Below are 26,809 nucleotides of genomic sequence, written 5' to 3'. Positions count from 1 at the left end.
TCATTTGAAATTTCATTACATGTTTTAAATAGTTCACTGCTGATACACAATAACCAAATTAGTGATATCTTTAACATCAGAGGACCGTCCAATGGTCGCACAGCTGAATTGGCTGAATACCCCCCAATAGAGATGGGGAACAAAGTGCTTGGCGAAGGCCAAGGTTGTTCAGCCATCAAGCAGAGCCGGATCCGGTTGGCTCTCGCTCAGAGATTACCCACCAGCCCGGAGAGATCAATTTCACTGAACTCCCCTTCATCCCAGCAGCTGTGAATGTCAATGGGTTCCTGTGAAAAACCTGGGTGTAAATCTAAAGAAATTTCAGTGGGTTTGTCTTTCTGGTCCAGGTGTATTTAATCGCTCGGCTCAGACACTGGAGTCTTACCGACTAGGTGCTTGTAAGGTGTTTGGAGAGGAAAAAAGAGGTCGGGTTGATGAGAACAGTCAGTTCGGCAGCATCAGATCGCTCTTGTTAAGAGGGCCCTTGAGAATGGCGGCGTGAAGAGGTGAGTAGGTGGAGGTGAGCGTGGAATGTGTGGGATTACTGAGCTGGACCGTCAATTACATTTGACATTTTTGTAGTCAGCTGACCTGTCCATAACTCTCGAAGGCAGCGAAAGATGGGAGATGCTGGTGTTTTCATGTGCAGGGAAAATGGGGTCGGTTGGACATGAGCAGCTTTCTCTACAGACGGTGTAAGAACGGCTTTTATTCAAGCGATGATGTCTATACATATTAGTCGATCAAAACGTTTAAGCGCAATAAATAACTTTCAATAAACACTTTCACTTGTGTAACTGTGAGATTACTTTATTATTCCCATTTTCGTTAGAGTCACTACTTTTGCCAAATTCATTCCATGGGTGCTGTTCACATCTAGTTTTAATAGGAATCAATTTGCATCAGGCTGTGTCAAAGAGAGAGAGAGAGAGAGAGAGAGAGAGAGACATGCGCATGGCAAAATTATTAGTACAAAATCTATTCTAGTTTGTTAACTTACAAAGTTTAAAAATAACCACCTTGTATGTTTGAAATGGTATTGGTATTGGAAATCTAGCTGGCTTTTCTTATTGCTGGTGTTTTAAAATAGTTCCAGTGCAGGGCTTCGAAAGCTGCATTTGTATTTTTACAGTAGATGTCAAAAGTACATGAAAAGTGCACTTTCAGCCCACCCGTGAAGAAGGAAACTGTTTGTGAAATCTGAAATCAATGTTACATCAGTCCTTTAATTGATCTGAGATCTCGAACATGAAAGACTGAGGTTACACGGAGACTTTAGTTCTATTATTATCGCTGGCTGCAGAACACAGCTGGAGAAGAACCAGCCACTGGGAGATAAAGCAATTGGCTGGAGCTTTGAGATCATATGCGGAATCAACCCGGTGATTCATCTCTGATCAGGAATAAAATGCCATTCTAGACGGCGCCCCCTGCTGAGATTAATCTGTGTTTATTCGCGTGCACATAAACATCCTCATATTCTTTCAAGCTGGTTAATGGCAAACCTTTATCCTTCAAATGAAGAGGAGCTTTTACAAGCAGGATTAAAAGACGTTAAATACTGTGGTAGTGTAAGGTTCTATTTATGGATCAGTGGAGATGTTGGAGCAGGTGCATGCATCATTATATAACCCCATCTCATGCCCGCTTGACATTTATGGAGCACGCAAAAACTATGCTCCAAACTTGACGCACCGTAGGAAAATCGCACGAACGGGGAAATTAATGAGATGTGCAGTCGAGCACAGACTTGATTAGGACTTGAAATGTTACATTGGAAAATATTTAGCATTTTCAGAGAGAATCTGAAAAGGTCATACTGGAACAACATTCATACGAACCAGTCAGTTTGAAGGTTTAAACCTGGTTTTGAGGCATTCACTATAAGCATTTCAAGTGATAGTTCACCCCAAAAATGTCATTCTGTCATAATTTACCCTCTTGTCATTTCAAACCTGAAATGCTGGTAACCAAACAATATGGTACCCATTGACTTGTATTGGTTTTTCTATATAATAGACATTTAGTGAGTTTTTATTGCATTGTATAACTTCATCTGTCAGTGAACGCTTGTTTACCAAGGTGGAAAGACGTATGATTTGTGGCGCTGTGGTGTCGCAGTCAAGTATGGTGTTCATGAGCATGCTTTGTATAGTGTTTCAATGGAATAGTTTATACAGCTTGGCACACAACTTCCAGCCTTGTTAAGGATTTTGAATGCCAGCTATTATCAGAGCATTTAACACGTCAATGAAATGCACTCCCAATGATCAGATCTTGTCTTTAATGTTGATTGATTAATGTGATACGCATGTCTTTTGTGTATCTGTAAGTCTGTGCGAGCGCGTTTGAATTCCGATGAGGTTCCCCGTACACCTCCCACCAGATAATCCCCGTAGCGCGATGCTATTTCGGCTCAATAACACTCTTTTAAAGGGTCTGCCATTGACAGCCAACATCAAAGCGACCCGTAGCCCAATACGCTTTCCAAAACACTCTTGTCCTCCACAGCAACAAACACACAATAGCATCAAACACTCAGAGCCGTGCCTTTGAAACGGCTGACAGTGTTTGCCTTGCTGCTAGCACACTATAAAGAGCTTCCTCTTCTTTTTGAAAGCAATCTGAAATGGTGTAATGGAAAGGGAAATGATCAGATATGCGGCGCTTCAGAGATTTACCGTTCCTTCACTTGATTCGTTTTTAGCGAAGAGTATGCCTTTGACTTTGCCATTTGTTAACTCAAACGGTTGTTTTCCTGCCCGTCCTCGATTACGTTGGCGAGCGGGGGCGACCTATAATGCGGACGGGGTGTACACGTGCATGCGTTTGTGTAAAAAATGGCCCTAAAAGCTTTTGTGCTGAGGATGATAAAGGGACTAACGGCATAGTGGAAAAGGTTAAGCGCTTGGAGAGAAATTTCAATGGATTTGATTTGTATTGATTTTGATGGATTAACCGGTTACCCTCCCTGCAACCAATAAACAGACGTGAAATCATAACTGCAGAGGAATTGAAGGGGGTCGACTCCTGGGTCTCTGGTGTACCTATTGCATCCGTGTGTCTGTGAAACAATAGAAATAAGCTGTCATTCGAGAAATAATTGTACGTAAATGATTCGCTCCTGCAGGTTTAGTCTAAAATGCGTACACCTTCTGCCACTTCACATGGTTGAGTCTCTTTTCCCAGAATCCTTTTGTAACGGTCTGACCTCACATAACCGAGCACTGTTACGTCAGCAATCAAAGTAGGACAAGAGATATTGCCAAAAGCCGGACGTGTAAAAAGCTTCGGACAAAACAAAAGGAAATCCATGCTCTTGAGAGAAACAATGTGGGAGAGGATAATTAGAGCACACATCTGCTCTTCTGAGCTCAGAAGTGCTGCTGTTGATGCTAACATCAGCAGTGATCGCTCGCTAGTTTGACAGACAGACTGAACTCATTACAGCCGAGGTGCAAGAGCGCATCTAAGACACAACAGTGACCGGCGCTGCGGATGTCTCCGGGGTCCGGTGAGAGACAGCGAACACAGGAGCTCATTAAGACCCTCCGTCTAACTCTTACAGTGCCGGAACCCAACCCGCATCACATTCAGTGTGTGAGATGAAGTCAGAGTGGATAGTGTGCTCTCAGTGGCTGGAGAGAGAGAGTGTGAAGTATTACTCGTTGTTAATACATTTTTATTAAATGTCAAATTAATGTTTTAACAAATACAACTTTGTTGTAAAGTGTTACCACTTTTACTATAATAAAGTGATTGTTCCTTTTTATAAGGGTCAATAGAAAGACTGACCACTAGAAACTTCAAGGTCCTTTATCTTATATCTAAAACAAGAAAACTTAGTTCAGACTGCCTGTCCGTCTCTTCTCCAATAAGCGATGTTGTGTGATGGAAACAGGTGCTTCCCCGGGCAATAAAGTGACTATTGATTTGATTACGTGCCGTTTCATCACCTGTTATTGTGGAATGTTAGCGAGAGGGTGTCACATCGCTCATTCGACTTTAATTCAGTTACCTGAGCAGATATGTGATGAACTCTGTAGTCATGCAGAGCAAACTCGTTTTTAGCATCAGCTGAGTCCTTGTTTGACCTGTCCTCAAACCGGCCTCATGGCCGTGAATGTTTAAGTGAAAAATAGACAAGCCCTGCATGCAAAACCACGACTTGAATTAAACACAGTATCTCTCTTAAACGTTAAAGTAGTATGATATGCAGTGTGGATACATTGTTTTAATGTCATGCGGTCTGTATGTTGTTTTACTTATGTACTTTAGTGAAAACAACCGCAAACATTATTTACTCAGGTAGTACAATTTAACCATGATGTTTTTCGGTTCTTACCTCCCGAGTTTCATTGTGTATTTATGTGTTTTTACATAACCACTAGCATGGTTTTAAAGAAGAATTGTTTGAGCGTATAGCTCACGCTGCTGTGTATGATATCAGGGTGCTAAGCCATTAAAGTGATTGATTACGGAAACATCCATGACACCTCTGTTTCTGGATCTATCATAGGCACATTAGTCTTTTGTAACAGAAATGTGATTTCTGAATAAAGAATGTCATTAAGAATCCTATTGGCACCGTTCCGACTCGCGTCCTCAAATTAAATCTTCATCAAATGCATTTAAATGGTTCATTTAGGGAGGGTCGTAGACAGTGGAACTCCTCACGTCTGCTTTTAGGGCTTGACAAGAGGTCGGTGTTCACTCTTCCGATGGGTTTTAACTTGTGTGTGTAAACCTTTTCAATCTGCCCCGTTTCAGGTCACCTTGCGTTACAAGAATATAACTTAGAACATCATGGAGGATAGAGAAGACAGAAATTGGGAAGTGGAAAAAGAGAGATGAGCAGATGATGAACGGGAAATGGAAATGTTAGCAGGAATATGTCATATAGGACGAAAGAGCACATCGAGGTATGGAGCATTGAGATAAGTCTGAGATGGACGTTATCAGAGGGGATAAACTGGCCGGTGTGGTGGTATCTTTATCTTTCAGACCGGACGTGTGGTGTGTTGGGCGAGGGTTAAGATTTTCTATTTAATGTAAATAAAATATGATTTATTCGTCAGAGGATGTTGTTTATTTCCTTTTAGCACCCTGATGGCCAGATTTATGAGGTGCAGTCACCTCCACAAGCACACCCTGCTTTTACACAGACAGAAAGTACTTTTTTAATATATTATCCTTAAAGAAATCCTCTCTCTGAGATCCAGCAGACAGGGAAAAATATCCGTTTTTACTTTTGGAGAATAAAAAAAACCAACAGGGAATGGAAAGATCTGTGATAGAATGCAGTATTTGGAATTGATGTGTTGCTGACAAAATGTTTTTCGTGAATCACTTCACATCATAACGCTTCAAGTTTTAGACTTGCTTTTCATCAGAAAATGTTTTCTCTCTGTGTTTGTTTTCAGTGTTGTTTGACGACTGTGCGGGAAATGAAGTTGTGGAGTTTGAAGTGTCAAACCCAGACTTCCTATTAGATGAGAACCTGAGCCTGGTCCCTAGAAGAGACGTGATTGACAGCGGAGATGTCATGTTCATCCATGGTGTCAACAAACACGCTGACGATATGACGCAGGTGACCATTACGGGGGCACCACCTAGATCTCCTCAGACGCTCAGGGTAAGTGTTTCTTTGTCTTGACTTTGTTTTTTATCATCGGTTTTGTTAAAAGACATGAAGCCTTCAATCTTGTCAGCTCAGTGTGATTTCAAACGGTGTTCTTCTGCGTGTCTGCACACCCGTAATTCTCTTTTAAAATTGGACTGTGTCAGTCATAGTGTGTCTTCACTGCTGTCATATTGACAGTCTCTTGTTCATTCTGGAAATTACCCCCAACAAAAAAAATGAAAAGGATTACCTGTCTTGACCTGTCATGACGTCTGTGTGGGGACGGGCATATATATCGTGGAGGGGAAATTCACTTTTCTATTAAGGGGCGATAGACTCACCTGTGAGACGGTGAGTCCAGATACTGTCACATGTCTGCAGATATTCTAAACCATTACTAGATAAAGTGAATAAAAGTAAATATTGCGAACAACATCAAATTTAAGACTGAAAACAGAGATCTCACAATGAGGGTAGTTTATTTTATCCAGGAAACGTGGCAGTTTTGTTTTAATTCAACTGGTGTATTCGGTTTTATATTTACATTCGTGCATTTAGCAGATGCTTTTATACCGGCAGTGCATTCAAGGAAACATTTCACATTTGAGAATAATAGTAATTTATCAAATGTATGGATTGAACTGTGGGAATTATAATAAAACAAGAGTGAATATCCCATGTAAATCAGAACTGTTATATTTTACAATCTTGAATGTAGTCGCTCTGTGGCAAGAATTTGCAAAAATTATTTCTATTGAAAGAAAATTGAATGGTGTGTTCAATGTCATATTTGCGAGTAAGCTCATTTTTAAAAGATAACTTCACTAACCCAGTGTCATCCACATTTTATTTGTCTTTTGTTTTTCATTTCAAACCCTTATTTCATTTGTTCGTCATTGAATGCTACACTACCTTTCCAATCATTATCTGTGGATAAATGGATGGATAGTTCTGAAGAGTTGAAAAAGTGACTAGAGGTCCAGATGGTTCTGTTAGAATGATGGTTACATATCAGTCATCCTGATAATCATGCAGCATTCACAGTATAGTCGTAGGATCACGCAGCCCCTGTAACTGCCTATAATGCTTTCTACAGTACTGTGAATGAAAAGCAACAAGCTCTCACCTCTTTGAGACGAACTGTGAATTATACTCTCAGAAAAAGTGTATAGCCTGTGTGAAGTGATTGTACATGAGAGAGAACAGTGGCGAGGAAAAAGGCTGGAAACGTGTCCTTATGGATCCTATATCCTGTAATCAGTCAGACGAAGCCCTCAAATGAAACCCGGCTGGTTTGTTCCCGGCAGAAAAGCTCACGTCACCTGAACGCATAAGGGAAGCGGCCGCTTATTGATGCAATATTTGACTTGATGCCCACTTTATTGGATTTTGATTATTGATAAGTGTGAGTGGAAATGGAAAAGACTATCTTTCCCAGGGGCCGACGCGCTGTAATTCTAGTTGCCATAGAAGCACAGCCAGGGTGAAATGGTAGGCATTACGAGAAAACATTACGAGTTCAAGCTATCATTCCAGAATTGACTGAGGATCAATAGACGAATTTATTTCATGATTTGTTTTCCCCTCATGGTATTTCATTGTGTGGAATGAGACAGAAATCACTTCGGAAAGACTAGATGGAATGCCAAAAAACGATGTGATTTATAATGCTTTGACATTTCATATTTTTCTACTTGGCATCATACTGTAAAAGTGGATGATTGAAGGATCAATTATGTATTTGGTTCCCACCACCCAACTCATTTTATAATTTATTTGCTTCACTGGTAAATGGGATTTCAGTTTGACCTGGTCACAAGGTTACAAGTTGGAAATCTGTCTAGTGTTTGTGGGGCTTTTTAGTGTTTTCAGTTCAAGTTATAGTGATGGACACTCTTTTATAAACAAAAGGTTCTAAAAGTGTTCTTCACAGTGATGACGGAGAAGAACCAGTTTTGGTTCTCCAAATAGCCTTTTGAGGCATTTTCCACGATAGAACACTTTGTAGATGTAAACGCTGGTCCAGAAGTACTTTTTATTATCTAAAAAAAAGTACATATATAATTCAATCTTTAAGGTATTCCTTTAATATTTAGATTCCGTTATAAAATATGAATTTGAAATATTTTGTTAGCTCACTTTTACCGAATGCAGATCCTCCGCGAGGAAAAGCCGATTAGTTTCGGTTTTGAAGTAAGAAACATTCAAACGTCAGGAACAGGCAAATTGGTTTAATCATTTGTAAATATAATGTCATATGTTATTAAAAGAAATATTTATTATTTATTTTGGTGTAATATTAAACTGCCCTTCACAAAATGATTTGCAGCATCCGGGTTACAGGGTGTATGTGGCGAGCAGGGTGGGACGACAGCCATGAGGGAAGGGCGCGAGGCCGGTGACGAGAGTGATAGCGAGTTGGCGTGTGGGCGGGCTCTTTCTTTCGCCTCACTGCGCTTTTCTGGGAGAATTGCCCACTTGGTCGGTGTTTGGTTATAATGTCTGAGTAAAAACTTGAAGAGTTTGGTTCCAAAATGAAAAAATATTTTTATTGTTATCATGTTTTTATTGTGTTAATTAGCTGTATCTTATTAATTATTATGACTAAAATCAAAACAAACCATCTTCAGTTTGATATTAATTGGAATGCGCTATAAAAAAACATGATTTTTGAACATTTAAAAAAACAGAGTTATCTCATCAACTCTTCACTTGTTTTTTCATCAGTAATTCAAAGTGGTTAAAAAATTCAATCAACTCGTCACCAGAGGTTTTAACGTGTTGATTTTTAAATCAACAATTAAATAAACATACGCTTTAACTTTTGGCCTGAATATCAACAAATGTTATGAAAAGTCAGTGTTGAGAATAATGGTAAGCTTATATATCAAGGTTCAGCCTTTAAAGCACAACATCTATCCAACCAGCTTTGATATGTCCCTGCTAGTTCCTATAAGAGTAGCACAGGAACAAAAACTGTTGTAATGAATCACTTCAGGCAGATATTTTGCAATGCAAACCCCTAGGATTCTGTCTGGCGCTCAGACTCGTCTCTCTGTCTGGATAAATCAATGTCGGACATGAGTAATGATACAGCTCCATGTAGCAGTCAGCAACAGAATGGCAGAATTGACAAGGACGTGGTCCCTCTGCCCACTCTTGCGTCTTATTTAATGAGTTTTGATGACTAAGGAAAAGCTAACTGAGGTTTGTGTCACCATCTTTCCTCTGAGAGTCGGAAGATAGTCTAACAACAACAACACTGGAGAGGTTTAGCTTTATTTATAATGATATGGTGTGACAAATGGATGAATTGAGGCAAACGTTTAAGTGTTCTTCGCCAGTTTGTCGTAATTGCACTTTGAAGAAAACAGTGGAATATAAGGACACAGGCACTAAACTTCCTAAAGCACCATATTCTTTTGGCTAAATAACCGAGCCGTGTAATCCTCCATGCGTCTCAGCCGTGCATTAATGCACTCCATGACTGGGATTCTTTAAGCCACCCTGTATCAAGTTATTAATGAGAGCTCAAACTCTCTTACGGAGAGGAGAAAGCTGAAGGCAGGGATGATTGTACCTCTGTAATTTATTAACAGGAAACATTAAAGATTCATGACTATCTTCTTTTCAAGACGTCAGCACGCTCATTCCAGCAGCGTTCTTCATCGCCAGGGAAGGTGCATCGAGCTGAGACAAGGGCCTTTCGCTCTGATCTCAGAACGCCCTCCTGTCCTTGAAAATACGGCTGGAAGTAGCGAAGGAGTTCATCAATAACCTCAACGCAGACCTTGATTTTTCAAACAGAGAAGGTTCTTCGAGTTCCATCGCTCTCGCTTTTTGTCCATCCCTCAGTATGTGTCGGAGGCGTTTCATCTTCACTGTAATGCCCGTCGATTTGTCACTCATGCCCTTTATGTAGTGAATGAGAATGACATGAACTCTTATGATGGGAGGATTGCATACTTTCTTTTGGATGCGGAGATGTCCAAGGTGAACCTCCGCTGAGGGGCTGGTATGGCGCTGTGGCGGCTGACGGGGTTCCGCTGATGAGCTGAAGGACACATAGCCGCTTAACAATCTCTCCAGGTCACTGTGGTGTGAAAGTTTGATCCAAATGCCAATAATAACCTTGTGTCTGAAACGCAGAAAGGCAGTGTTTAATGCTACAATAAGCAGCCTTAGAAGCATTTAAGACTATCATGGCTTGAGTAATAGTATATGGCATAGACTATATATTTACAGCCACGCTATATTGGCAGAAGGATCAAACTTTCACACCAGAGTAACCTGCAGATATTGCTTAGTGGTGTGTGTGCTTCAGGTCATCAGTGGAGCTCGGTGTACCAACACAGCTCCATATCAGTCACTTGAAATATAATATCATTTATATACACTACCGGTCAAAAGTTTTAGAACACTAACACTTTTTTTGTAAAATAATAAACTCATCAAAATTATGAAATAAAAGTAACTATGACTATGACTTTTTGACTAGAATTTGCAGAAATGTTTTCTTGTCTTTTTATCAAGCTGCTTCTTGATGTCTCACTTCAAAGTGCTTTTGAACCCATTCTAAAGGAGTTCCCAACCATTCTGTGCTCTTATTGGCTGTTCTTTCATCATTATTCAGTCAAAGTCATCCATTTAAAAAGAAATTAGACATTTAAGCATACACCTACAATTTTTATAATAAAAACATTTCACTCAAGTGTACAATACTATCATTTAAATAAATAGAGTGGCATGGCAGGCATTTTAAGGCCTTAGCACTGTGACGCTACCATGGCACCAGTACACCGTGCATACACCGCCCTATTTTTGTTGGTTTTGCCCTCAGCACTGTGTGACGCTGCACAGCATCGCCCGGCCAAGAGTGATATGTTGAAACACTGCAAACAAATGGCTTCGTTCCATCCCTGCCATTCCACCTTCATACACTCAGTCATACTGACAGCCTGTGGGCTTCAGCGGCTCTGCACAGCCCCTCACATTCCACCATCACTCTGCCAACTCCTCAGCCGCTACGCCTGACCAAAGACATCCAGCAAGGACGGAACACACTATGCTTCCGATGCAAATAGAAGAAAGTCTGTGACCACCACCCCAACTCACAACCTCCCGGCAAACAATGGCATTTGAGTAGGAGACAATAAATAGCCTGTCATTTCTCCGTGACTGTGGTGTACTTGCGCTGTAGGTTTGGATGGAGTCTGTGTGTGTCTGGGCTGAAAACAGCTAAATCAAAGCAGGCAGACAAACAGACGAAACAAAACACAGGAAAAACTAACAGTCGTGGGGCGAAAAGTAACTAAAGTACACTTTGAAAATTAACATAGAAACAAAACTATTAAAATGTACCGTGCCAGCTGTTTTCTCAGTCTTTCTCACTGCAGCTTTTTTCGTGTAATGCTGCTGAAATAGATTCACTATTGTAATGAGTTCAGATGCATGCTGTGGACCGGCGGGCTGTCGTCATAATGCACCCTGTCCTCATCTTCAAGTCAGCTGGTTATGTTTAAAAAAAACCTCTAAACCTTGTCTGAATAAACAGAGATATCAGGATTACATCTTTTGTCTATGTTGACAATAAACCACATCAGGAATAATAATACCACAGTTGCTCTGATAATGGAATTCATATTTGTGTATGATAACATTTCTGTTGCTCAAGCCAGCAGGATGGCGAAAGTAATTTCCACGATAAAAGCGTCTTTTGGAGACAAACAACGCTGTTTATGTGCTAATGACATAAAACAACAGGAGCTTGATTAAAAAAATAATGAAATACTGTCGTGACCGTGCGGGTTAATGATATCATTTTTTGAAAAGAAAGATAATATGCCCTGAGCATGCAAACTTCACTCATCAATCTCAATACGAGTCTGAATGATGTTCAAGACGCATCTTCCTCACATTATTTCCGACGCTGTCTCACGGGATGCTGATGTGTTGAATCTATTTTACAAATAGATTGTACTGTGCGGGAAAATGAGGACGGGCCTTTAAGGTTCAGATTTCCGCAGTTTTATTCTGTGAAGCTTTGAAATATGAAAGTATGTCTGATCAAGACGTATAACGCTGCTACTGTAGTGTTGCATAGAGAGGGAAAATGTGTAGCCCTACTGGTTGAGCATGTGTTCAATATCAATGTATCAAATATGTAACTTGAATGCATTGTAAGTCGCTTTGGATGAATGTGTCTGCCAAATGCATAAATGAAATGTAATGTAAGGTCACCCAAAGGTATTAGAGGAACACTTGCTCATGCCACATGGCTTTCAGGAGCAGTGGGTTGCCACCGTGCTAATACATTCAGTTTCACCATGCTATCAATACTGAATGACAAATATAATTTGTGCTGCCATCTAATTGCCCGTAGGGGCTCCGATTGCACCAGCGTTGACAAAGTATAAAGAAAAAGAACAGAATAGCAAGAAAAAACTGACCAGAGCGAAGAACATGAGAGAGGCTGATTAGCAGGGTTATTGAATTGGAATGCTATTAAACTTTGGTTGCAAGCTTACACCTGCAGAAAAACACATTTGGTGCTTTTATAAATGTTTGATATTTAGATTTGGACTCTTTACTGTGTTAGTCTAAAAAAGGTCCAGTCTAGTGGTCAATCTAGTGGTGAGGTTGCCGATTGTAACTAATGGTTCACTCCACCCCCCTGCCTTTTTAAAGCACTGCGGTGGCTGATACAGGACTAAGATGTCGTCACATTTTCGATATTGTGGCCGAAGGAGATAATTTGGTTATAAAACGTATCCATGGAGCAATTTGTCTGGTGAGGGCTACTGTAGATACAACATGGCGTATTCCATGCAAGGGAACCGACGGTGTATGTAGATAGAAATAGCTCGCTCTAAGGTAATAAAAACATAACGCTTTATTATGTAAGGTCTTTATTCACCTCTGAACACATGCAAGTCCTTTTGCATTTCTGTCAATAGATCATATAGAAAACTGGACCTTTAATAGTTTGTTTCACCTTATTCAATTTACTGTATTTTGCGTAAAAAATGAACATGAAATATTGGTTTGATTTCACTCATTTCTAATTTTGTCTTGTGTGTGTTTTAGGAAATTCTTGGGCTCTCAGACTTGATGCCATATAGGTCAAAGAGATCCCTGTTGGTTCCACCTATGTTTGTGCCGGAGAACCAGCGAGCTCCCTTCCCCAGGTCTATTGGAAAGGTACAGTATAAACATCTTCTTAAGATTCACACCTAGAATTCATAATCTTTTCAAATTTTAGTATTATACAGAGGGAGAATCAGTGCGAGTATAACCTTTGCTTTGTAACATTAACTGCTTGACTCAACAAAAGTGTTATTATGCAAACGCTATCTTACAATTACTCGACAAACATATTAAAATCAGATGGATTTGCGGTACACAGAATGGAATTTTAATGCTTAGATGTGATCCTTGCTGCCCTTGCTACACAGGCAGTTAATGAATATTTCCTTTACTGCTTTTGAGAAAATGTCTGATTTGCATTGCATATGATTGTTGTTGTTCTGCAGGGACAGTAATGAGAGAATTGTACCACACCACCGCCGGTTGCTAGAAACTAAATATATAAAACTGTTTCTCCTTATTTAACTACGATCGGAATCAGCCATGAAATAAACTAGATGAAGATATGTGAAAAGTTATTTTGCTGTACTCTCAAGAGCATCTTAACACATTACAAACTCTTAATGATCTGTTGGATATACTTTAAAAACATTACTAATATTCTTCTTGTCTTGGCAAAGTTCCCACTGTTTTGTCTGCATTGACTTTTGGGGTTTTCTGTTTGTGTGCTTACGTTTCAGTGTGTGCATGTTGCTTTTTCCATCTTTGTTTTTCAGCTCTAGGATTTTCTGAGAAGATAGGGTAGAAATGATTGAAAGCTTGCAGGTAAACCGTAGAAAAAGAGGAAAAATACAAACCAAGAGAACCCAAACCAAGCGCATCTTGCCCAATTGCAAGCCCGAGAGCAATTTTGCTCCAGTTGTAAGCAGACATTTTTTTATCACCGGACCAGTCTGTGATATGGCTGTCCCAGAGGAGATATCCTCTGTATCTTTTCCCTCTACAACTACCTGGAGAAGTGTCTGTTTTAGGGCAGGAGGTGATGTCATCAGTCTTTTTAAGACTGTACTGTGGTTGAAAAATAAAAGATGTAGTCTGCTGATTTTCTAGACGTGTACTGTATACAGCAGGAAACAGAAAACTTAATGGAAATACATTTCTATTCTCTTTCTATCCTGCAGTTATTCCTTACAGAAGCGCTAGATTCTTCTGGTATGGCACGTAAACGAACGTATGCGTCTTGTTTTTTTATTTTTGTTTGCGTTCTCTATGTTGCTCCACAAGTTTCTCCACAGTGAAACCCCACAGGAGACATGTACTGTGACCTAGTTCATTAGATGGTGCTGCTGAATATTAGGCACCAACCAAATCATCTTTATAATTTGCTTTCTTTTTGAAGACAAAGATGTTGCTGTTTTATTCCAGTTTCCATCATTTCGTTGTTTATTGCTTTAAGTAGGTGAATCATGCTGTTACTCAATATTCGCTTATGGTTTTAGGATAGCCACTCACTATAAAAACATCATGGTAGGTTTATGAGATAAACATACAAACCTATTGGCAACATTGGAAACCTTTTGGCAACTTTGTCAATTGCAATGTAGTAGAGATATTTGCATCTACATAACGTTGAAAAGAATTGTGATCTGCAGTTTGACTTCATAACTTGTTTGACTCCTACTGTGGGACACAAAATATATTTTTCAAAATGTCAAATCTACCGATTTGAAATGACATGAGAGTGAGTAAAGACTTTAAATTCTTAGGTAAAACGATCCCTTTAATCCATTTAGAATGTATAAATACATTAATGATTTGAGGAAGGGGATCACACTCAGTTTAAATCACACAAAGTTGTTTCTGCTCTTGCTATAAAGATGAATTTCATTGGTGTTGATTTGAGATCCACTCTCAGTTACGGGGTTTGAAGTATTGGAAAAAAAATAAAGAACAGATGTGCCCTGATTCCCTTTCGAGCTTTGACATTGGTTTGCTGTGGGATTATGGGGGATTTATTATGGTGGAGTTTTCACAGGTTGCGCTGCAATCTCACAAATGGGGAAAATTCCTGATCTTTCCTCTCAACCGCCTGGTAATTGTCTCTGGACTAGTTTTCAATGTACGGCGTTGGTTTCTTGTGGCAGCTGTTCTTTTCATGTTCTGGACAAACTTTTCCTGTAGGGATTAGACCGCTCGGTTTAGTGCTCTGTATTTATTGGCACCTGGGTATGACTGTAATGCTCTACACATTTTGGGTTTCACCATAGGTGATCCTAGATCTGGTGACACTGGTCGCCTTCTTTCTTTCTTTCTTTCTTTCTTTCTCAGAACAATTAGATTTTTTGCAAAATAGGCAATTATACACAAAATGTACATGACATATTTCTCCAGATCACAGTATTTAAATTCGACAGAGACATTTCAGTATCGCGCTTGGATATCTCTATCGCTCTCATTCTCCTCATTATCACTGGCACACTTTGCGACTCCTTTCGACGACTCACTTCCTCACACTTCTAAAAGATGATTTGGAAGCCTCGCGACTTTCGACACGATCAGCTTATGCTTATCACTTGTTTCCGCACGTTCCCCGAGCACAACAGATTTCTAAAACTGATGAAACTGTTTACCATTCAGAGTGACTAATTGCACAACAGCATCTCACACTTAACAATGTGCGGTGCATTTTTTTTGTTTTCTCAGGCCTTAGAACTGCTTTGAGTATAAGACTCAGCGCTTTCCGTGCTGCCGTATGAAATCCTCTCATGCTTCTGTCTGTCTGCGAAAACATTACATGTGTGGCCTGACCATTCAGATACAGATGTACAAATTACCTCTCAAAGCACTGAAAATGGCTTTTTCACAGATAATGAGGCAAGGCCAATGAGTCTCAGATTGATAAATGACTTATTGTGTCAGCCACAATAAAGAAAGTTTTAATGATTGATGGGGGGGTTGTCATTGATAGTGCTAGTCATTGTCATTCATAATTTATTGACCTTGCACTTACACACTAGTCTCCAGTGCTCTAGAGTTAGTTAAGTGCTTATTGGGGATGTCTGGAGCGTCTGCTTGTGCCCTTTCTGAAAATCCGGGCCTATCTTTTTCTCTAACAGTGAACATCTCTTGTATTCGAAAAAAAGATGCTTACAGGGTAAGCTGTGCAGAAGTCGTTAAGTTCAAGGTCAATTTCAAGCCTTGTCAGCTTTATCACTATGATGCTAGGGTGGTTGCCAGGGCGTCGCCAGGTGGTTGCAAAGGTTCATCTAGAACACTTTGCAAGATGTAAACACTGATCCAGCAGCACTTCAGGGTTCTTTTTTTAATCTTACATATATAATTACATCATAAAGATATTCATTTTTAATTTTTAATCGGTTATAAATGTTCTGTTGGTTGTATAAAAACTGAAACAGGAAGTTTTTCTGGACCAGCGTTGGAACTGCATTGTTTTTCCGAAGTGGTCTATAAAGTATGTGTATATATATATATGTGGCCGGGTTTGTAATTACTTGGTTAATAAAAACAAAACACTGACTACACATTAACTGGGGTTCTTTTATTCCCGACTACACCCGAAAGGGATGCAGCATTAAAGATAAATTAGTCAGACTTAGAAGAAAATATACTCAATTATGGACATTATATTCAGAATCAGTCAATTGGTACACCAAGTACCAAGGAAAAGAAACAAAACAAAACAAAACAACATAAAATAAGTCTGCCCGTTCGGTGGTGAAACGAGAATAGTTATCTTAAACCACCCCGAATAAACAACGGTAGTGACTATAGAGAAAGGGGAAACAGAAAAAGATACATCATGAAACATTAAATGCTTACAATTGCAAAACATATACGCACATGCAGCACATCTGTAGCACTCAAAGCCATACTACACTATTGCTGCTTACATATTTCAGGTCAAAAGCATTCACAAATACACATTGAACACAGTTAAATTTCGTTAAAACCAAAAGATATATAAAACAAAGAAACATATCACAACTCACATTGCGGCCCTCTCCCAAACCCGAGTGCTCACATGGACCGCAGCTCACGTGCGAGTAATGGCGCTTCACCTCTCCCCTCTAATACAACACGAGAGTGTAATTAAGTGACATTTTGCAACTTTAAATGAACACAGACTACATGTGAGTTACACTATTATATATATATATTATAACTGTAAACTGAAATAAACACTCACGCTCTTAACTTCAGACGCCTCTGACGAGCACACTTAATGTGAAGACATCGCACACGAACTAATGAGAAAGCTGAACGGACGTGCAAAATATGCAACCATCCACTGACCAGACCCTTAAGGCTGCAATCAATAAACACTTATAAGTTGATATGTATCACTATTTTAATGTCTTATGAACTTTATCAACGTCTTCTCTCACCAAATCAGGCCCGTGCGCTTCCCAGCTTCTCACACTCGCATCGGCGCTTTCTCCCTCTCTCGCACACACAGAGATAATCAATTAAAGGAGCCGCAACACATTTCCACAGTGAGCAGTAAGTGCACGTTTCACTTATTACCTTCACCTGCCCAGGGAATTAAAACCAGGTAACTATACAGCGTCGGGGCTCTTACTTTCACCCGGTTACATATATATATATATATATATATATACACAGGTGCATATCAATCTCAATCAATGATTTTTTATCATTTCAGAAAGTAAAACCAATATATTATATGGATTCATTACAATAGCTTTTATTTCTTGAGATTTTGATGATTATGGCTTTCGGATAATGAAACCCCAAAATTCAGAAAATATTAATATTACATAAGATCAATACAAAAATAATATTTTAAACAGAAATGTCAGGCTTCTGAAAAGTATGTTCATTTTTATGCACTCAATACTCAGTGGGGCCTCCTTTTGCATGCATTACTGCATCAATGCAGTATGGTGGGAATCAGTCTGTGGCACTGCTCAGGTGTAATGGATCCCAGGTTGCTTTGTCGGGTCTGGTGTCTCATCTTCCTCTTGACAATACCCCATAAAGGTCAGGCGGGTTTGCCGGCTAATCAAGCACAGTAATTGGTCATTGAACCAGCTTTTGGTACCTTTGGCAGTGTGGACAGGTCCAAAATCAGAATCTCCATAAAGCTTGTCAGCAGAAGGAAGCATGAAGTACTCTAAAATTTCCTGGTGGATGGCTGCGTTGACTGTGGACTTCAGAAAACACAGTGGACCAACACCAGCAGATGACATGGCAACTCAAATCATGACTGAATGCTGAAACTTCACACTGGAATTTCAAGTAACATGGGTGCTGTGCCTCTCCACTGTTCCTCCAGACTCTGGGACCTTGATTTCCAAATTAAATGCAAAATTTACTTTCATCTGAAAAGAGTTTTTTTGTCCACTGTGTTTTTTGAAGTTTTCTTAAGTGCTCTTTGTCTAATGCATAGTCCCTGTGACATCAATTCCATTCAAAGTCAAGCATCCATAAATCAGAGAAGATTATACAGCACCGCAATGCTTATATAGCGGAGAGCAATGACAGCAGAATGATCGAGAGAGAAAAAGGGAAAGAATGCATTTCTTCTCCTCCCCTTATGTGCTTTATTGTCAGAGAAGTTGAAGTCAGGGGTCCCTCCTACCTGTCATATACAGACAGTGGCAAGAAATGCTGCTCTTTCATGTCCTCTCTGCTCCTAATGAGAGCAGATAGAAATAGGTGAGCGGCTCCCTCAGGGCTCTTCTCTGACATCCTCTAATGACTGAGAAGAAAGCGAAGCCGTGTGTAGGTTTGTTCGTGTGTAGTTGCATTTGTTTGTTTGTTTGTTAGACACGGCCTGTGTGTGTGCCTCAAATCCGTTTCTTGGTAATGCCGTCTATTGCTCCGCCCGCCAGTAGGATATTAAAAAGATATGTTTATGGAACTTTGCAAAATGAAGGCAACAGTTTGAATGACTTATTTTAAATGCGTCTTCGTTGTTTTATGTAAATGTGAAGAGTTTGGTTACAAAATGAGATAACTGTTTTTAAACAATTTCAAAAATCATGTTTTTATTGTGCATTCCGATTCATATCAATCAAAATGCAATTTATTTTATTTAAGGCATAATTACAGCTAACTAACACAATAAAACATGATAATATAATAAAAAAACATGATTTTAGATTTTCTTTTTAAACCAAATTCTACACATACACTCGCTGAGCTATATATAAGTTTGCTATATATCAAAATTATAAAAGGATAATACAAATATTACTGTAACCTTGTAAGTACTGTTGTGGATCGATGTGTTTCAATGGTTATTTCAAATACAGTATTCTGATATTCTGTGAAATTACATTTAAAGTGCATCCAAACATACTTATCCTACTTTTGTTAAAAACCTTTTTCTAGGGTTTTCTATAAAATGAGAATATTGATATCAAGTTTGTATGCATGTCAGAAATAAAATTTGTTTTATTATCATTACCTATTTTAGTAAAGTACTACAAGTTTAAGATATCATGTCTTAACTTTGTTTGTTTTATTTGCATTGCTTTACATAGTTCAATACTATAGTTCAATCCCCCCACTTTGAGCAAACTCATCACATTCAAACTCATCACCCCAAAAAAAGTAATACCACACATTTATCTAAGTAATATAAAAGCTGCATTCAAATTAATTCCTTGTTGTTCATCAGATTTAACGGTAACACCCACTGAAACACAGGACACACAAAGCCCCTCCGTGCAGTTGTCATCCTGGCTGTCTCCAACATCTCCTAGTGCCTGCTAGAACGGCCGCTGCAAGGAGGTGCTTCTTGGTCCCTTTTAAAATATAATGGGTCGAACTACGGTTTCGGGAGAGCAGTTTCGTACGCCGATGGGGCATTGTGGAGAACTTCGCAATGATGTAAAGGTGAATTGCGGCGCATTACATGCTTCCTGATGGGATTCGATGATGATCAGTCTCATCCGGAATATTCTCGCTCATGCAGAAGCGAGAGCCATTCATTTCCAGCATGAGAATGATGAACTCAACCACAGGTCTGTCCCAGAATTCCGGAGACAGATACCGATGGGAGACGTGATCCAATCCCATCAGAAAGCATGTATTAATAGAGCGATCATCCCAATCCACCCCATGGCAAATGTCCAAGAAGTCCTCCACATACCTCTCCGAAGGACTGCCATCCTTATCCTTTGGAGAATAAAAGCCGAAGTATTACATGATATTGGAGGTTGAGTGTTCTGTAACGGGATCACCCATGGAAACACAGACGATGGTATGTAGGGAACAATGGTATAATAATAACATCCAAACGTTTACACTTAAGAATCGACAAAAAACATGAAAACAGGGTGAGTATAAATAGAGTCCTGGTGATGGGGTGATCGCTGGCAGGTGAGGCAGTGCAGAGGAAGATGGAAAGTGTAGTCCGGGGAAAACATGCAATAAAGAACACAGGAGGCAGACAGGGGCAGACGGAACAGGGACAATTTTATCCTTTTCGCCATTTATTTGAATGATAATGAAGAATAAGGATCAAAGTCTATCTATTATCATCCAAACGTTTCTTGACACTTTCCAACAGTCCCGCATCATTCTTGTTTCAAATGTTTGTCTATTACAACACACGCTTTCCCCTTTCACTCGTCTGCTTTTTTTTCGTTCCTTTTCGTCAAAATATGTATCCTATATTTCTCTGTGTGTGTGTGTGTGCACGCGACATACTGCTAAAATAGTACCTTCCATGCACTGTGTTTCTTTGGATAAAAGCATCTTCTACACTCTTAAAAAAAAGGTACTTTATTTTTGGTTCCACAAAGAACCATTGAGTCTTTTTCGTACCATCTTTTTTTGCCACAAAGAACATTTAGTGAAACAGATCAGAGGCACTTTGGATGTTAGATGTTCTTTATTGAACCATTTAAACAGAGGTTATTCTATGGCATCATGAAAGCACATGCATAGCAATGCAGCAAATTTGTCATATGGTGAGACAGCGAAAATTTTGGGCAAAAAACTAACAATGAAGATAAATCTCTTGGGCTATTTTAAATGATAAATATAAATATCACACCGTAGGACACATGTACGATATATTCGTCAACTACCCATGCACCGTATCTATATGAATACTTATGCATTTGGCAGTTCCTGTTACCCATGCACATTTCATACTGCATATTCGTGTGCTTGTTGTCTGTGTTTGTAGCGGCCTAATGTGTCGCTTTCCTGATCCTGTCTAGCCGTTTACAGTTACAGCCCACCCATCCACTCAATAGGACAGCCCCTATTGTGCTATAAAATTCTGCAATTTCACAGCTGTTTGCCGGCCACTAGGATTTGAAGATTTCTTGCTGAAGCTTCCATTTGAGTCTCAGCAACACCCGCTCTGTGCGTTTGTCAGAATAATAATGTTCCCTGAGTTAACAGAGCCTGTAATTATAAAGGAGAAGAAACAGCATTAGCGTATGATCTGGCAGAAAGGATCTGTTCGGGAAAGATAAATAAAGCTAACATGGGCTTTTCGCATAGACAATTGCTTTGCTCGGATTCATTTTCTAAATGGGATATTTCGTCTTAAGCTTAATTACAAGATACGGGGAGTTCAAGGTGGGCAGCCTCTGCAATACAATGCAATGCTTTTGAGTTTATTGCTTTTGATAAAAATAACTTTAAGAGAGACCGTTTTACACAAAAGGAGTGCATAAAAGGGCCTTTATAGTGTCATTAGATAACTGCTGTTAAGCTGTCATTAGCTGTTAAGTTGCAACAATCTAATTTGCACAAAAATATAGTTCACACTTGCACAAATTAACCGCAGGTGGTAGTTCTGGTCACATGCGCTAGAAATAAACATAGCTTTTAATATACACAAATAGATCTCATTTACAAGCTTTAGTTACTTCACCAAAACACTGTGTGGACTTTATTAACATAATTTAAAGAGTGGGATTTCTCGCCTCATGTTCTTCATCACGCCAGCAAGGACATCAAGGATCACAAAGTAAATCAGAATGTACATGTGCTTAATATGTGAGATCAAAGAAAATGTTTGCACTAGTGCATGTTAACATTCGCACTTAACCAATTTGATTGTATGTGTGATTAATGGCGCGTCTTTCCTTGATTCTAACTTGCTACACTCGGATGGGACTCGCTGGACCTTGCTGTGTTTATCCAGTCGCATGTGAGTACTGCTGAGAAACCCGAAGGAAACATCTGCATGCGATGATGTCATCATAGTTGATCATGTATATATGCTGGAATGCACGGATTGATAGATGCTTCATTTCCTGATTGGTATTGTTTCATTCATATAATGTAGGTGATCTCATCTGACATGAAGGCAGACCACATCTTTCGTCTGACCGGAAAGGGGGCGGATCAAGACCCAAAGGGCGTGTTCAGCATTAACCGACTAACAGGAGAGGTGGCGGTTAGCCGAGCCCTGGACCGAGAGGCCATCGCGTATTATCATGTGAGTGTTCTTGTGGAACAAAGTGTATTAATATTTAATGCTGCTGTTAGCTACTGTGTTTTTGAGTGAGTTTTGTGTTTCAGCGAGTGAGGAAAGTCATTTAAAGGGACAGTTCGACCAAAGATTCAGTCATAATTTACTTACTGTATTCCTTTTTTTCTGTGGAATACAAATAAATTTGTTTTCTGTAAAAATCTAAGGGATAGTTAACCCACAAATGAAAATGATGTCATCATTTACTCACTATTTGAAATCTTTTTATATCAAAACACAAAAGAGTATATTTTGAAGAATGTTGGTAACCGAACATTGGCGGTACCCATCTACTTCTATTGTATTGATACAAAACCAATGCTAGTCAATGGTGACCTCCGTGGTTTGCTTACCAACATTCTTCAAAATATCTTCTTTTGTGTTTTGCAGAAAAATTTAAGTCTTTGTTTGACTGTTTGTGAGCAAGGGATGACAGAATTTGACAGAACTACCCCTTTAAATAAATTTGGGAGCTCTTATAATCTGTGGCTCTAAAATATAGAATACCGACTATATAAAAGGTTAGACCTAACGATATCAAATATATTTTAAACATTCAAAGGTTCAAAGGTCAAAACAATATCCAGCAATAAATAATGACCAGAACTATTTCTTTAAAGACCTCAAGGTGACAACTTCAGGTTTATTCAAGTCATATTAGACTGTCGCATGATGAACTGAACGTCCCTAATCGAAAAGAAAATATGTTTTTGCTTCACCTCATTCATCAGGACGATTAATAGCTGAAATGACTCGTGTCTCCTTGGCAGCCAGCGAGAGCCTCAGTGAGGAGAAGCTGACTCGCGTTCAGAATGTCGGACTGCAGTTAGAGGAGGCAGTTTTTCGACACCCCTAGTGTGTGTGATCAATGATGCAGCTGTCAGCTGGCTTGTCAGACTTAGTCGGCGTGCAGATAATGTGTGTTGAGTTTGTGTGTATGAACGTTACTCTTCCTACACTTCTTTTTCTTGTGAAGACTGACAGACGTCCTTGCTAGAAAATCCAGTTTAAAGGGATTGTTCACCCAAACAGGATTTTTTACAACATTTACAAAAGCACATGTCATTCCAAACCAGAAGACATTTGGAAGAACATTGGTCATCAAACAAAAATGAACCCCATTGACTTCCATTGTATGGACACAAATGCACTCAAAATATATTTTGTGTTCCACAAAAGAAACAAGACATAATGATGGGTTGACTGAATATTTTATTCTGGGAAAGCTTTGTTTTGTAAAATGGAAGCTGGTTTGAAACTGGCCCAGACTGGTTATTAGTTGGTCAATATTTAGAAAAACAGCTCCTCTAACTGACGTTGGTATAACCAGCTGGTCCAAGACGGTCTAGATGCTAGAAACCGGCTACGGTGCTTCAAAGTATATCTGAGAGGGCTAAAGATGGATTTTCCAGCACTGTTTCTTTGGTTTATCTATTAGATTGGCTGTGTGATATCTTTGTAGAAGTGAAAGAAAATCTGAAAACGGCTTTCAATATCCAGAACCTTGCCAACAGAAAAGACCACCCCATGGCAACTCCAGATAACAAGATAGACAATGCGAGTCCTTTGATTTGTTTGCTCCGCTGAACAAGCTGGTGCTTTGATTCAAGAATTCAAGAGATCTTGTTCTCATTCACTTTGTCTTTTGACAGATAAAGCAGGGTTTACCTGGTTTTACATCCCCTTGTAGAGAAGAACTAAAGCAACGCTGCTTAGTTTGATATCCACCTGTCTGGCTAGGAAAAGGTTCAATAAAAAGTTGCTCCTTCTCCGTTTTGTTCCACCCCACTGGTATGCTCAGATAAAATGTGCTTAGGAGGGTTTTGAACAATCTCTGTCAGCCTGTCGCCTTTGGCTTGTCTTTTCAATAAAAAAAATATTTTTTGTAATAAGATATCATTTTTCATATTATTGCCATTCTCTGCAGCACAAGTTATCCTTCCTCAGGGCGCTGTATGTTTGGTAAGTCAGGCGAGGACGTTAACGCTCGGGTCAGGTAGTTGCGGTAAAGCGGGCGTGTGCTTTGGAGAAGGGGGGCAATCGCAGGTAGAGTCAGGTTCAAAGCCCTTACTCGATGGAGCACTTGACATTTACATCTCTTCATCTCCGTTTCTCTCACATCCACACCGCATGCAATCTCAAAAGCAACTGGCAAACGCGTGCACATCAAAGTCTGGCATTTTATAGCACTAATACTCAAACATTGTGTTGATGAAGGAATGATGCTAATCACAGCTGTTTTTACATCTGTTGGATGTGTCTTTTGAGAAATAGTACTTACTGTCTCTCTCTCCGACTCTCACTGTCAGTCGCTTTCAAGGTGTCTCTTTAGTTATAGTTGTCTGTATTGATTGTTCTAATATATTATTCCTTGTATTTCTGATCATATAAACATAGTGTCATTTTATCTGTGTTAAGGTTATTCCAGGTAATAATATATGCAAAAAGGGTTAGAGTTAGGGTTAGAAACATACTTAAAAATATAGAATTATCAAAAATAAAAAATGTATATGTATTCCAATATACACACACACACACACACACACACACACACACACACACGCACATGTACATAAATACAGTACATATGCATATAAATTAATCTTTTATTTTTAATAATTTTGACATGGCATGGCATGGCATTGCATGGCATGACAAAGTGATGTACACGTTAAAATGTTTTTTCTTATGTTCTCATTTTCTCCAGTCGCGCTGAGACAGGTTCACGGTAGGCTAGCAGGCATGTCAGTATTGTAATAACCCTCTAGCCCTCCCGCTATGGCTGAGAGCCTTATAGCCCCTGTACTCTAATGGCATGTTGTTCCCAGCCCCCTTCTCTCTAATGACACAGATGGGCTTGTTCTCTGCTCTCATCTCAGCCAACTCGCGCACACACACTCTTACACGCAGTAACACCACCGTGCCGCCACACTTCACCTAATTCCGTGCCACACTGGTGGGAATAACCGTATTTTCCTGCTGATCCCTCTGCAGCACATCAGGAGTAATTACACCACAGCTAATTCAAACCAATCTCACACGAGGAGTAATCACAGGAGTACGGCATCCAGTGTGCCCAGTACGGCACATACGTTGAGGGGGGAAGGAAACCCGGCCAGGGTGTTGTAGGCCACATTGCATTGCCGCTGTGTATCTTAGTCATCAGCTGTTTATTCCTCCCATTTGCCACATGTGTGGGTTAATTTGTCTATAGTTTATTTCCTTTTTTGGTATAAAATGGGGTGCGTTTACATATAGGAGGTGTTAGGGTGGTTGCCAGTGCGTTGCAGTATGGTTGCTACGGTGTTGGTGTTTTTGTTTGTTTTGTGTGTTTGCTAGAGGTCTCTTGGTGGTTGTCAGTGTGTTGCTGCGTGGTTGTTAAGGTCTTTTAAATGTTTTTTTGAGATTGTAGTGACTAAGAAGGTGTACACGGTGGTTTCCAAGGCATTACAAAACGGTTGTGTTCAAAATGGATTCAGTGACTAAGAAGGTGTACAGAGTGGTTGGCATGATGCTAATTTGGTTTCTAATGTGTTCTGGCTGTTTGAGCCGCTTTTGTGGTTGCTAGGGGTGTCTATGTGGTGGCCAGGGTGTTGTTGTGGTGTTCTAAGTGGTTTAAGTGAGATTGTAGCTATGAGGTTGTTAAGGTGTTTGGAGTGATTTTAGTGAGATGCTAGTGAGTAAGGATGTCTTCTGGGTGATTGCTAGGGACTCGTCCACTTGTTTTTCTGAAGGGGCAGCTTGTTTTATCGTCCTCCCTGTGAAATAAAACAAAAGTCTGGTTGCTTAGAGTGATATGCCACAATTGAATGTTCATAGAGGTTTGTTCAAATTCTTTGTGTATGAGCAAAATAAGCAGTGCTTGCTGTAGCAAAAGGCCAGATGCCTAAAAAGGACAAAGAAGCCGGTGCCTGTAGACACATGCAGACACATCAGAGGGGGGCTGAAAAATAGAGACCACTATTGCATTCAATATACAGATATTTATTCTCACATTGTAACAACCGACTGGAACTGTTTAATTCCCACTGTTTAAATTTACAACCCACAGATCCTACTTGTACAGCAGCAGGGGACCAGTAAACACACACACCGAGACACACTGTCTCACTGCTCACACACTTGATTTCCTTTGGCTCATGCAGTCATCCTTGCAAACACACACACTTGCATATCCACGCGCACGCAAATCACCCAAGCAAATTTTTTTGTTTTAGGAAGCGTAGCATTTACCCAGACCGGCTAACTAACCGTGCAATTGACATCTTAGAAGCTCTTTCTCTGTGCCAGAGCCACAAAGTGACTCCTTAATTACGATCCTCTCCATGTGCCGTTCACAGCAAAACACAAGCCCAGGATGAAAGTTCTATTATTTGACTGATCTGAAATCAGGCCTCCATGTCATGCCGTGTTAATTTTCTCAAAGGCTTGTTACCTCAAGGAAATTGTTCTGTGAAAGGTTGAGCATGAAGGACCTGTGTTATGATCGTCACACTGGGTGGTTGGTCCCTGAACAGTTCGTAAAAAGGAAGATGAAAAGATTTTTTTGTATGATGAGATTGGTCTGCTAGATTTTATATAAATTGTCATAGAAATGTTAAAAAAATGGAGTT

General features: G+C 39.7%; 1 protein-coding gene across 1 annotated transcript in view; it reads left to right on the top strand.

The window, feature by feature from the left end:
* The window catches only part of cdh13 (cadherin 13, H-cadherin (heart)), a 242,883-nt gene that overhangs the window by 89,393 nt on the left and 126,681 nt on the right, over nucleotides 1–26,809 (top strand). The window contains 3 exon segments of the mRNA XM_079466561.1: nucleotides 5,424–5,635; nucleotides 12,710–12,823; nucleotides 22,011–22,163. Of these exon segments, the coding sequence (XP_079322687.1) occupies nucleotides 5,424–5,635; nucleotides 12,710–12,823; nucleotides 22,011–22,163 (479 nt within the window).

This window comes from Barbatula barbatula (genome assembly GCF_947034865.1).
Source record: "Barbatula barbatula genome assembly, chromosome: 10".
Lineage (NCBI taxonomy): Eukaryota > Metazoa > Chordata > Actinopteri > Cypriniformes > Nemacheilidae > Barbatula > Barbatula barbatula.
The sequence above is the reverse complement of the archived record's forward strand: the minus strand, read 5'-3'. Positions and strand labels throughout refer to the sequence as shown.